At 43.0% G+C, this 14,505-nt stretch overlaps 1 protein-coding gene across 1 annotated transcript in view; it reads left to right on the forward strand.

Moving 5' to 3' along the window:
- The window catches only part of cep97 (centrosomal protein 97), a gene marked incomplete at its 3' end in the record, with an annotated part of 281,714 nt that overhangs the window by 3,786 nt on the left and 263,423 nt on the right, over positions 1-14,505 (forward strand). Inside the window, 1 exon segment of the mRNA XM_084314132.1 lies at positions 7,806-7,948. Within this exon segment, the coding sequence (XP_084170258.1) occupies positions 7,806-7,948 (143 nt within the window).

A 14,505-nucleotide genomic window follows, 5' to 3' on the forward strand; every position in this document is an offset into this window, starting at 1 on the left:
TCGTTTTGTTGACACAGATTTATACAGGTTGAGGAAGGTTGTGCAAAAAGTACTGAAGGGCCCCGGTATGGTGGGGGACGGAGTGGAATCAGTGTAGTGTTTTTTTTTGTGTGTTTGTTTGGTTTTCTTGTTTCACTTTTTGTTTTCTTCCATATGAGAGTTTTTGTATTGACGGGACTGGTGTGTTGTCACTTAGGACTGGACGTTTCATGGTGTCCTGATGCTGAGGCCTGGAGGCTGAGACTTTGGTTGATCATCTCATGTACTCGTATGCATTTGTGGTACTGTGTGAAAACTGGGAGTATGGTGGATTCAGAGACAGGAGCGGAGCGTATCGTTTTCATGCCCAATGGGACGGCCACGTCAGACTCCTTCGGCAAGCCTTTCTTCAGAGTTGTCATGGGGGATGTTGTCTCTGCCGTCCTTTTATGTTACCGGCACCGTTACCTTGTTCAGGGGTTGGAAGGTATGACTGTGGGGCTCGACACGTTCTACGGCGGTATAGACATTTTACTGGCTCAGTCTCGGAGGGTGATGGAAAAGCGGACTTTGCTGGCTTTTTTCTACCTTATGGTTGGAATGGGCTTCATCAGGGTTGTGAGCTCGCGACTCGGACTGCTCGGTGGGAAGTCACTGGGGGCTGCCAGTCTCCGCACGGGGGTGTGGGAGGTGAGGTTGGAGCGGCTTCTGGACCGGGAAGGAAAAGGCGGCCTCGGACGGGGAGGCGAGGGTTACAAACTGTCTACTGAGGATGTCGGTCCAGAGTGCATCTCGGTCCCCCTGCTCTGGTTTCGGCCCCTGACATCATCATGGCCATATGATATACGACGGGTGGACGGTAGGAGCTTACGTGATAAGGATGAAGGAGGAGGGTCGGCTGTCGAAGCGGCCCGTTTTATCCACGAGATGGGTGTTGACTGGAGTCTGTCAGACACGCACAAAGGCCTGTTGTGTTGTACCAAAAGGGGAAAGGTGAAGACGGAGACGCTCTTCTCAGGACTAATGTTTCTGCAGTGCCTCTCCGGTGTGTCTCTCGTTGATACACCCAGACTTTTGGATCGTTTAGAGTTTTTTCCCCCCCCTCCATATGGGGGAAAAGTTCTAAGTGACAATTTGGTTCAGTTTAAGCAGTGTTGTCCCTAATTGATTTGTTTGTTGTGATTTTTCTTTTTTTTTTGTGTTGTTTGTTTGTTTTGTTTGTTTGTTTTGTTTTTTGTTGTTTGAGTTGTCGAGTATTTTAATGTTGAAAGTTTATGTTGCATCTTGAGTGTTTTTAGTAAAGAATAACGTTTTTTTATAAAATCAAAAAAATCTCTCTCTCTCTCTCTCTCTCTCTCTCTTTCTCTCTCTCTCTCTCTCTCTCTCTCTCTCTCTCTCTGATAATGTTCCCTCTGATCTGCCAGTACAGTAGAACAGACAGAATTGTGGGAAATGTAGTAAAACTGGTGCGAGAAATGTAGGAAATAGACCGCGGACGTCCGCTGAGATCTGCTCGACTATGAAAGCTCAAAGAGCCGCGCGGACCTCCGCGGAGTCTGCTCTGTGTACAGTCTGCTCGACTATGGGAACACCTTAAGCCTGCCCGTGTTCACGTCTGAGAGAGGTACCTTGTACATGGGTTGGTGTTATGGTGGGGGGGAAACGGACACACAAATAAACAGACAAACATACATGTAAAGAAAACTAATCCGGCCCAAGGGCAAGACCCAATTCTTTTTGCCCGTCTACCGGCCCATTGGCCCGGGCGGATTAGACATTATATTATAACTACCAAACAATAACTAAAAGTGTTTTACGACAAGAGCAGCTGGACCACTGGTGCTCTGCCGGGAAACAAACACAACAGTATTAAAACACCTTATTATTAAAACAATAACACACATAATTATTAGACAACATTACATGCTAAAACAAAGTTCTACATTTAAAATACCTGTTCCCGTCGATGGTCCTATTATCCTACCGACTACTTTCAATCCCGCTGGGAACCAGGCAAGTGATCTGGAACAAACACTCCATGTCACACATATTGCCGAGCACATTAAAACCCGCTATTCCTATACCATAATACTACCACTGCCTACCTTAGCGTATAATGCTTGTTCCTGCATTCCGGAGTGAGGTGTGCACCTACCTCACTGCACCGGCCGCAACAAACAATTCCAACTAACGTTCCTTCTTCTTCTTCTTCTTCTTCTTCTTCTTCTTCTTCTTCTTCTTCTTCTTCTTCTTCTTCTTCTTCTTCTTCTTCTTCTTCTTCTTCTTCTTCTTCTTCTTCTTTTCTATTTTTTGGCGGTTGGCAAACACTTTCGACGAGCATTACCGCCATCTACTGAAAAGGAGTGTGGATCTGGATGTCCTAAATCCTATAAAATAAACCTGTCGTTCTCAAAAAATAAAACAAACTCTCCATACACACTTCCCCTGAATTCCTTTGCAAAATATCAACTATTTTAAGTGCTATCTTTTCCCTCTTCAAATCCCTAATAAGACCATTCCTTTGCCTTTGATACAATGTACACTGTTCTACCACATGTTCTACCGTTTCTAGACTAACACTACACTCACATTGTCCATTAATATGCTTTTTTAACATAACTAATTTACTATTCAACCCTGTATGCCCCAACCTCATCCTTGTAAACACGTCCTCTTCTTGCTTGCTCCTACTAGTATCCCTACTCCAACCCACCCTCTTTTGCACCCCATAAAACCATCTCCCTAACCTCTCATTATCCCACATGCCTTTCCATTTTTCCCTAACCTTCATTTTGACTATACTCTGGATTTCAGCCTTACTAATCTGTACATTCATCGTAACTCCATTAAGTCCACAAGCTCCTTTGGCCAACTTGTCCGCAAACTCATTCCCTCGAACTCCTATATGGGCCGTCACCCACAAAAAGACAACCATACTACCTGAACGCCTAAGTCTGTCTACCATCTGCACCATTTCCAGCACAATATCCATCCTTGACTGGGACACTACATTTTGAATACTTATCAACGACGACAATGAGTCTGACGCAATTAAAATTTCACCCTTAGGCCTATTCTCCTCTATCCACGATAACCCTATCATTATAGCTACTAATTCTGCCGTATACACTGCTAGACTGTCACTCAATCTCTCTTTTTTTGAAATGCCAAGACTTGGGATTGTAAATGCCGCCCCCACTCTGCCTGACTCCATTTTAGATGCATCTGTATAAACCACCAGTCTTTCACCATACTTTAACCTAATATAACTCTCCACCATATGGCTACTAATCTCCTCTCTCTCCTTCAACTCCACCAATCCTATATCAACAACAGGGGTATCCATCAACCAAAGAGGAACTACTGGGAAACAGACTGTTGGACACACACTCATTTCCAGAACGCCCATCTCCCTAGCTTTTGCCTCTATAATCCACCCAAAACTTTCTATCTGCACCTTCTCTTTTTCCTGACACTGCACTAATACACTTTTGCTAATATGATCCTCCTTATGACCCCTAAGATTGGCCCAATACACTAACCCCAACTGATCTCTTTTAATACTCAAGGGCATTTCTCCCATCTCCACTTGGAGTGCTGCAATAGGTGTAGTTTTCATAGCCCCACAACACAATCTCAACGCCTTACTCTGAATTACATCCAATTTACGTAAATGAGTTTTTGCTGCCGACCTATAAATAATACACCCATAATCAAATAACGATCTGATGAGACAAATATAGACTGTTCTCATAGCATCCCTACTGGCTCCCCAATCCAGCCCTCTCAAACATCTCATCACATTCAGTACTTTCTTGCATTTATCCACCATCTTACATATATGTAAAGACCACGTTAACCTCTTATCAAACCACACACCAAGATATTTAAACTGCTCTACCCTTTCCAACATTTTATCACCTATCGATATACTCAACTCTCGGGGAATACTCCTCCTTGAGAAAAATATTGTTTTTGTTTTGTCAATTGACAATCTAAAACCCCACTCTAGCGACCACCTTTTTACCTCATTTACTGCTTCTTGCATTTTACATACTATATAATTGAGATTCCTCCCCCTTTTCCATATAGCCCCATCATCTGCAAACAGTGCTACCTTAATGGACCCTTCCAAATTCTTAAAAACATCATTAATCATTATCGCAAATATCACTGGACTAATAATACTTCCTTGTGGAGTCCCATCCTCTACTATATATTCCTTACTAAACACACCATTAATTCTTACCACTATATTCCTATCAGACAAAAAATTATTTATCCACTTAAGCATCCTACCTCTAATTCCCATTTGATGAAGCTTAATAATAAGACCCTGTCTCCAAACCATATCATAGGCCTTTTCAATATCAAAAAACACCGCAATAACTGACTCCTTATTTACCTGTGCTTTCCTAATGTTGTCTTCAAGCGCAACAGCAGGGTCCATCGTCCCTCTCCCTTTCCTAAATCCACTTTGGTAGCTATACAATAATCCTCTCGTTTCCAGCCAATATACCAGTCTATCATTAATCATTCTTTCCATCAACTTCCCCATTTGAGACGTTAATGCTATGGGCCTATAATTACTTGGGTCTTTTGCGTCCTTACCAGGCTTTCTAATTGGAATGATAACTGATTGCTTCCACCCTTCAGGAATCTCCCCTTCAGACCATACTCTGTTAAACAACCTCAGTACCACTTCTTTTGACATAACACTCAACTTCTCCAACATAGAGTAACAAATATTGTCTCTACCTGGCGTTGTTTTCCCCACTTTCCTTAATGCTCTATCCATTTCATGCACTGTAAATGCTGTATTTAATACCCTATCCTCCCCATCTTCACCAAATTCTACATTTCCTCCAAACTTATCCACTGTTAACTCTCTCCCTTCCCTTTCTTCTTGCGTCAAATTATCAGAACTATACACTTTAACTAACGCCTTTGCTATTGCTTCTGCCTTTTCCACACTATTAGTAATAACTCTCTGTTCTACTACCAGAGCAGGATATTCAAGCTCCCTCCCAACCCCTCTCATCTTTTTAATCATACCCCACACCCTCTGGATTGGCGTAGCCCTTCCTTTTTTTTTTTTTTTTTTGGTCTTTTTCCCCCTCCATTTTCCTCCGATTTTCTCCCATCCCAATGTTAGTCGTATGCCAATTCCCAGTCCCTTCCTGGTCGCTGCGCACTTACCCCCCACAGTCAGATCATCTGGGAGAGTGGAGGCTACCACGTGCTTCCTCCGACACACGTCCAGCCAATCACTGCTTCTTTTCACCTGGCAGCGCGGATTCTCATTGAGAGGGCGTAGCGTGTGGGAGGACCACACTATCCCCCTCACGTCCAATCCGCGCTTAGCAGGCGCCCCGACCGAACTGTAGGAGTCGCTGTTTACAACGACCCGGACCCACCCCGCCAGCTTCTCCCACCCTCTGATACAGCCAATTGTATCAGTGCAGACGGCCAGCCAAGCTGGTGACAACCCCGGAGCTGTGAGCTGGATTCGAACAGGCAAATCCAGCTCAGCTCCGGGGCTGGTGACGAACGCAATCTCCGCTCGGCCACCTAACCGCCACTGGCGTAGCCCTTCCTAAAGTATCACAAAACTTCTTCCAGTACTCCTTCTTCACTTTCTTAATTACTTTCCTCACTATTGCCATTGCTCTCTTATATTCTATTACTTTTTCAAAGTTATGAGTCCTCTTTAGCTCTCTAAATGCCCTATTCCTTACTTTAATTGCTTCATAACATTCCTTAGACCACCAAGGAACTATCCTATTCACCCTCTTCTGCCCAGTCTTAGGAATTGTTACTTCTGCAGCTACAATAATATTATTAGTCACCTCACTGCACATGTACTCACTATCTAGACCCTCATTATCCATACCCATAAGCCCACGCTCACTCAATACGGCATAAGACTCCCAATCAGCCACACCCAATTTCCACCTCCCTCCCCCCAAAACTAACGTTCCTCCCGCAGGTATCCCCCTATAACGGAACCTGGCTCATTGAGGCCCCTCCTCCTTTCTCATTAATGCCACCCGTCACATTCTGTTTAACTGATCAGTCCTACTGGTGATGTTCTGTTTAACTGATCAGTCCTACTGGTGATGTTCTGTTTAACTGATCAGTCCTACTGGTGATGTTCTGTTCAACTGATCAGTCCTACTGGTGATGTTCTGTTTAACTGATCAGTCCTACTGCCTGGTGATGTTTAACTGATCAGTCCTACTGGTGCTGTTCTGTTTAACTGATCAGTCCTACTGCCTGGTGATGTTTAACTGATCAGTCCTACTGCCTACAGTGCCTGGTGATGTTTAACTGATCAGTCCTACTGCCTGGTGATGTTTAACTGATCAGTCCTACTGGTGCTGTTCTGTTTAACTGATCAGTCCTACTGCCTGGTGATGTTTAACTGATCAGTCCTACTGGTGATGTTCTGTTTAACTGCTTTGATGACGTTCACAGGGTTTCATCATTAGCTAGTAGCGTTAACGGTTAGCTGTTATGAATTGAGTTGTCACGATGAATTGAAAATGGGGGACCCTGATGTAAACAAGGTGAAAGTCTTTCTCTGGTCTGCATCCCCTTAACAATTGTGTGTATTGAGTCGTACTGTATTGTACCCATTCTGCAATCTGTTAATAAAGTTTTCATTCATTCTGTTAGTATGTTAATATCGGCACCACTCAGTGAGGATGCAGGTGATGAATGAATGAATGAATGAATGAATGAATGAATGAATGAAAACTTTATTAACAGATTGCAGAATGGGTACAATACAGTACGGCTCAATACACACAATTGTTAAGGGGATGCAGACCAGAGAAAGACTTTCGTCTTGTTTACATCAGGGTCCCCCATTTTCAATTCATAGTGACATTTATGACATACACAACATATATGACATTTATGGCATAGGATAGGGACATACATGACATACAGGTATTTAGTACTGTTACATTTGTGACATATATGATATGCAAATATACAGTACTGTTACCCATAGATCCTGACATAGAGTATATGATGGGGAGGAGACTGTACATTAGGAGGGGGTGGGTGGGTGGGAGAGAAATATACATACGGTGGGGAGATAATATACATACGGTGGGGAGTGGACTGTACATTAGGAGGGGGTGGGTGGGTGGGGGGGTTTGGCCATTTACGGTGGCCAGTTTCGAATTGCAGCCTCCCGTAGGTGCTCTTTTAGAGCGGTTTTGAATGTGGGTAGGGATTCATTCACATTCCTTTACAGCTTTGGGTAGGGAGTTCCACATTGATGTGGCATAATTGCGAAACGTGTTTTGTCCCTTTACACACATTATTAAACTGTACGACATGATGACAATCACCTGTTTAATTTCCTCAGTGTATAGTTATTGGTGTTGTTGTGGGCAGAGAGCTAAGTAGTTTAGATAGATTGAGCCTATATACACTGCAACGTTATCGTGCTGTTACAATACTAACACACATAGCTATCAAAACTCCACCTTCCCACAACAAATGGCACAACTTTGTTAACTTGCATCATAGCATGCAATGAGGACTAATGTTGCCCAGATGTGCGTGAAGTACACTACAGACCAGTCATAATTGGGTTCGTAAATCTAACAGTAATAAGTACTTTTCACTGTCCGTTAGAAGGTGTGGTATGTCTGTAACGATTCTTAGCTATATTACGAGCTCTCCTGGAGCTGATGGTTACTATGCAACGGTTGTATAATCGTGGTGATGTATAATAACAGGACAGTGACGGTTGTATCCCTTCATTTCCCCTCCTGTGTGTGTGTGTGTGTGTGTGTGTACATTTTAAGGCCATGTGGTGGACCTTTCAGCCAAGGGCATGCAGAAGCTGGAATCCAGTTTCACCTGTTCTGAGGACACACACACGCTCACCCTGGACCGGAACAACCTCATGAAGCTGGACTACTTGGAGAGGAGCCCGCGCCTCCAGCAGGTTTGATTGATTGATTGAAAATTGTATTAACAGATTGCAGAATGGGTACAATACAGTACGGCTCAATACACACAATTGTTAAGGGGATGCAGACCAGAGAAAGACTTTCGTCTTGTTTACATCAGGGTCCCCCATTTTCAATTCATCATGACATATATGACACACACGACATACAGATAGACAGTACTGCTACATCTATACATTTATGACATACCAGATTTACGAATACAGTACTGTTAGTGATACAAAAAGAGTGCAGAAAAGAGAGTATATATTTGACGAAGAAACTGTACATTGGAGGAGGTTGGGTAGGTGGGGTGGGGGGGGACTCAGAGCCTGCAGCTAGTAGGGTGGGAATCAGAGTTACCAGCTGTTGCACCCTGAGCCTGCAGCTAGTAGGGTGGGACTCAGAGTTACCAGCTGTTGCACCCTGAGCCTGCAGCTAGTAGGGTGGGAATCACCAGAGGCCTCACGATACCATATTATCACCATACTTAAGTCACGATACGATAGTATTGCGATTCAAAATATATTGCGATATGCTGAGTATTGCGATATTAATATTGCGATATATTACCTTTTTTCAACTGCAAAGTAAAACTTTGTCAACATGTTTTATCTAATAAAATAAAGTTTTCAGTGTTCATCTCACTTCAATAATTTTTATTCCAGCAAATGGGATTTTCTCAAGCAGACAGATGTAAACACTGTAATCTGTGTTGCATGTACCTGACAAACTGAACGGTTTGCATTACAGTCATATTCCAACTTAAAGGAAAACTCCAACATTTTGGGAAATTAGCTTATTTGACATCTTCCCTGGAGTTAGACAAGAAGATACATAAATGTTTTGTCTCTGTGCATGCATTTGGCTTAGGGAACAGTCGCTCCGTTAGCGTAGCTTAGCTTCATCACTGGAAGTGGGCCAGAGTTAGAGCCTGACGTTCCCTACAGTGCCCTACAGTCACGAAATACACTCCAAATACAACTCCAAAACGTTCCTGTAAACATGTTGTGACCTGTGTATTTACCACATGGAGAAATAAAAAATAATTGAATTCGACAATTACGTTTTCTAAGCAAATATACTCAGAACTATTTTTTGCCTAAGCACTCCTCTCTGAGCGCAGTCAGTGATTTCTACGTGAAGCAGTGTTTGTTTACATTCTCATTCATTCAAAGGATCCGAACAGATTGAAGTTTATGGATACCATGACTTAAAATCCTCTTACCTTGACGATTAAAAGCCTCCCCAATTTAGAAAACAGTAATCCAATTGCTGGTATTGATATACTACTAACTACTGCACGCTAACGGTAACGGAGCTAACCGGAGCTAACACTAAAGCTAATATAATGACTTCCTTTCTGGGGGGTTTCAAAATAAAAGAGCGACGTCTATAGCAGCGGAATATGTTTATTTTGTACATTATCTAACGTTAACACGAACCTAAACTAACGTTACAACTCACCTAAAGTTAGTTTAGGTTTGTGTTAATGTTAGATAATGTACAAAATAAATGTATTCCGCTGCTATAGATGTCGCTCTTTTATTTTGAAACCCCCCAGAAAGGAAGTCATTGCTCTCGTTATCTACTTGAGTGTCCAGTTAGCTCCGTTAGCGTGCAGTAGTTAGTAGTATATCAATACCAGCCATTGGATTACTGTTTTCTAAATTGGGGAGGCTTTTAATTGTCAAGGTAAGAGGATTTTAAGTCATGGTATCCATAAACTTCAATCTGTTCGGATCCTTTGAATGAATGAGAATGTAAACAAACATGGGCGGCTATGTGGCGTAGTGGGCAATGCGCTCGCCACGAATGCGGAGACGCTGGGCTTGCCTGTTCGAGCCGAGCGCTCCACATTGCTTTCAGTTTAGCTGGTCGTTCATACTAATACACATTGGCCGTATTAGGGGGTGGGAAACTGATGGGTGGGGATCGGGCGCTGTGGACAGCGACTCCTACAGGTCGGTTGGTGCGCCTGCGCAGTAGAATCAGGAAGTGTCGGAGGCAGCGTGAGCCTCCCATGCGTTACTCCTCGCCACTGAGAGATTGAGCTGCGCAGGTGAAAAGATGCGACTGCTGTTACCTCAAGTACCGGAGGGGACTTGTGCTATGTATGACTTAGTCCACATTGCAGCCGGCTTGTGGGAGGCAAGAAACAGCGTTCGTGACAGGGGAGGGTTGAATTGGATGATACGAAATTGGGATGGGAGAAAATATAGAAAAATGGGAGAAAAAGTGAATAAAAAAAAAAGAGAATGTAAACAAACACAGCTTCACGTAGAAATCACTGACTGCGCTCAGAGAGGAGTGCTTAGGCAAAAAATAGTTTGGAGTATATTTGCTTAGAAAACGTAATTGTCGAATTCAATTTTTTTTTCTCCACGTGGTAAATACACAGGTCACAACATGTTTACAGAAACGTTTTGGAGTGTATTTCGTGACTGTAGGGCACTGTAGGGAACGTCAGGCTCTAACTCTGGCCCACTTCCAGTGATGAAGCTAAGCTACGCTAACGGAGCGACTGTTCCCTAAGCCAAATGCATGCACAGAGACAAAAAAGGTATGCATCTTCTTGTCTAACTCCAGGGAAGATGTCAAATAAGCAAATTTCCCAAAATGTTGGAGTTTCCTTTAACTGAATGCACATGTGTGTGTGTGTGGACTACTGTACTATTACAGGTATTGAAATGAACAATGCAACTTCCTTATACAAAATAATAATAATAATAATAATAAAATATCGATACTTGGTGTCCTTGTATCGATACAGTATCGCCACGCAAAGTATCGCGATACTATATTTTATGGATATTTTCCCCCACCACTACCTGCTAGTACTGGGTAGAGCCTGTTGTACCCTGAGCCTGCTACTAATGTCCCCATGGGCGGGACACGTCTTCTGTAAACAAGTCAAGAAGAAACATCACAATAAATCAAGAACAAAACAAAAAACACCATGAAATCCAAAATAAATGTAAAATAAATAAATGCAACACTCCCAGACATACCCCACACGAAGGTAAGGAAAAACTCTAAAAACCTAGCAATAGGAAAAAAAACACCACAGGCAATGTGGAGGAGAGAAACCTTAGAAGGGCCGTTCAAGGGGGGATCTCCCTTCTTAGATGTCGATGATAGTAGTGTTGCGTTGCTATAAAACAGGCAAAATAGTTGGTAAGTATGTACATATATGTGTAATAAAACACATATGTACATGCAATAGCAACTGGGGTACTGATAAATGCTACAGGTAGTCTCTATATATCTCAATCACCTACTCGAGATATAAACCTGTGGCCGCTCGATATCCCCCGGCGAGGTGCTAAACTCGCCAAGTTCTCGAGTCAATTACTATTTCTGTCAAGATTACTTCAAGTCACTGGTCTAGTTATCTCCAGTTGATATGAAATGTAAGTATGAAGAGTTGTTAATCTCTTCTTGTTTGTAATAAACCGAATGTATGTCTAGGAGAACTCTTATATGCCTATAATAAAAATAATATTATTATTATCATCATGCTGGAGAAGGTAGTTGCGAAGCAGCTCCTAGCACACCTCGGAGACAACAACATCTTCGAGAAGTTCCAGTCTGGTTTCCGCTCCGCGCACAGTACAGAGACAGCCCTGGTCAGGGTAACCAACGATCTACTGATGGCGGCGGATGCGGGAACCCCATCCATTCTGGTCCTTCTCGACCTATCGGCAGCCTTCGACACGGTGGATCATCCCATTCTACTGGACTGTCTCCACTCCAATGTCGGACTCCGCGACCTAGCCCTTGGCTTATTCCAGTCCCTCTTGGCTGGTCGGACTGAGTGTGTCTCCCTCGGGGGCGCAACATCCTCCAACCACCCTGTCACCTGCGGTGTCCCTCAGGGATCCGTCCTCGGCCCCCTGCTGTTCACCCTGTACATGCTCCCCCTCGGCCGCATCATCGGCCGGCACGGTGTGTCTTTCCACTGCTACGCTGACGACACCCAGTTATATATCCGGATCACACCATCATCACCTTCATCACCCCCCACACTGACCACTTGCCTGGAGGAGACTAAGGCGTGGATGAACCACAGGTTTCTCCAGGTCAACAGCTCCAAAACACAAGCCATGCTGATCGGTACCCCACACCAGGTCCGGTCAACCACCATCACCACCATCTCCTTCTCCGGTCAGGACATTCCCCATTCCACCCTTGTCACCAACTTGGGCGTGAAAATGGACCCCCACCTCACATATGATACACACATCAAACACCTCTGCAAGACCTCTTTCTTTCACCTCCGTAACATCACCAAACTCCGCCCCTCACTCACCCTGGCAGACTCGGAGAAACTCGTCCACGCTTTTGTTTCCTCCAGGCTGGACTATTGCAATGCACTCCTCATCGGGATTCCTAGCAAAAGCATTAAAAAACTGCAAACCATTCAGAATGTCGCTGCTAGGATCCTGATGAGTGTGCGCAAATATGATCACATCACCCCCACCCTCAGATCCCTTCACTGGCTCCCCGTGGAACACAGAATTGAGTTCAAGGTGTCCCTCCTTACTCACCAGTGCGTACACGGTGGTGCCCCTGCCTATCTCAAGGAACTCCTCACCCCCCAGTCCTCCTCACGTTCCCTCCGCTCCGGCACAGCCTACCTCCTCAAAGCCCCCAGGACTAAGCTGCACTCCATGGGTGATCGCGCCTTCTGCTCCGCCGCACCCAGACTGTGGAATGCTCTCCCCATCCACCTGAGAGCACCACAATCCGTTGAGGTTTTTAAAAGGGGCCTAAAAACATTTCTTTTTAACAAGGCTTTTGCCTGAATTTTCTTTTACTTTTATTTTTTTTACTTCTATTCATTTTACTATTATTTTTTTTTTATTTTACTCTTAGGTTCTTCCAATTTACTGGTTGTTAGTCTTTTTAATTGTTTTATTAATTTTAAATTGTTTTATTCATTTAACTTTTGTATTTGTCTCCTGTAAGCGCTCTGAGATTCTCGCGAATGTGGAGCGCGGTACAAATCGAATCCATTATTATTATTATTATCATTATTATCATCATTTTACGAAAGGGCTTGTAATACTGCTCATTTGAAAGCTTGGTTTTATTACTACTTTGTTAATAAATATTACCACTGTTAATAATGTAACATTAGCGTACTAACATGTAATCATCGTTTGCACACCCCAGTACCTCCTGTCAATCCGTCAGATCCGTCGATCCATGGTATCGGTCCTCAAGTCCTGCAGTGACTCGAACACCGACTTCCCACATAACTCGACAGAGTCCGTCGGACACAGATACTGGAACCCGCAAACAACAAACATTGCCATGTATATTATTTATACAGTACATAGCATATATATAGTTGGTGTTGAGCTTATAGGACTAGATAAGCTCAACACCAACTATAATATATATATTTTAGCTGAAAAGCATTAACCAGTCAATTGATTCAATCTGTATTAATTAGGTTACAGTACATTTATAGTCACCCTCAATAGGAACTCAGGGCGTCGGCTGGCATCGTGGCACATTGCTGGCAGAAATCAGTCCAAGGATTCAAAAGATATTATAAAAAGCTGTTTTTATTTAGAAAGGTACAAAAAAGGACTGTATTGGAAATATCCATTACAGTTTAAAAGATGATATAAAACAAAACATCCTATCTCTAAGATCGCAACAGCCTGACACGGCTTGTGCCTGCCATGGAAAAATATGAAATTCTGCCTCTCGAATGGCGAGCAGTCATTTTTATATCGATCCGGCATCATATTTCTATTGGTCTAAAAACATTGATGTCACAGTGATGTTATTTCACTAGCCAACCAACATACAGATGAATTCTCCTCCCCCTGTATTCGTCACAGTAACTTGAGCAACCGACTACCTTGTGCTGGAAAATCCCTATTCGTTACTAGCAGAGGCCCAAGGTCGTCTTCACATTCCTTAGTGGCTAAACAGTATTGACATGGAAGCAATTCACACTTCTTGCATGAGTATATAGTACATACATATACAGATATATACAGATACACATACATGTATAATACAGTACATATATATAGTACATATAGTATATACATATATATACACATACCTGTACCAATCATTGGTTATATGTCTACTCTATGCAGGACAGGCAAGGTTTACATGTGCCAACCTGCTGTTTTTCATTGTGCAGAGCAGCCGGCAGGCCACATTCCTAAGGGTAACTCCTTACTGCATGAATAGAAATGGACAGAGAAATGGACTCTGTGCAGCCCCATGCATGATCAAAAGGTTTCTGTCTGCCGTCTGACTGCATATTCCATTAACTGTAGTGTAGTTTTATAAGTGTATAAAGAATATACAGGTCATATACATAGCTCCAATCATATATCATAAACATAAGAACATTATACAAAGTGTCACTCGTTGACTTGTGGCACTTAACATGTGTTTACACATAACGTGTTTCTTCTCAATTCCTTTCTGACTGGGCATTACCAGCCAGAATACATATCACATCTAGACACCTATAGTAACATATGCCTAGATTTAAAACAAATATATACAATAAACC

Source organism: Notolepis coatsorum (assembly GCF_963971535.1).
Source record: "Notolepis coatsorum genome assembly, chromosome: 5".
NCBI lineage: Eukaryota > Metazoa > Chordata > Actinopteri > Aulopiformes > Paralepididae > Notolepis > Notolepis coatsorum.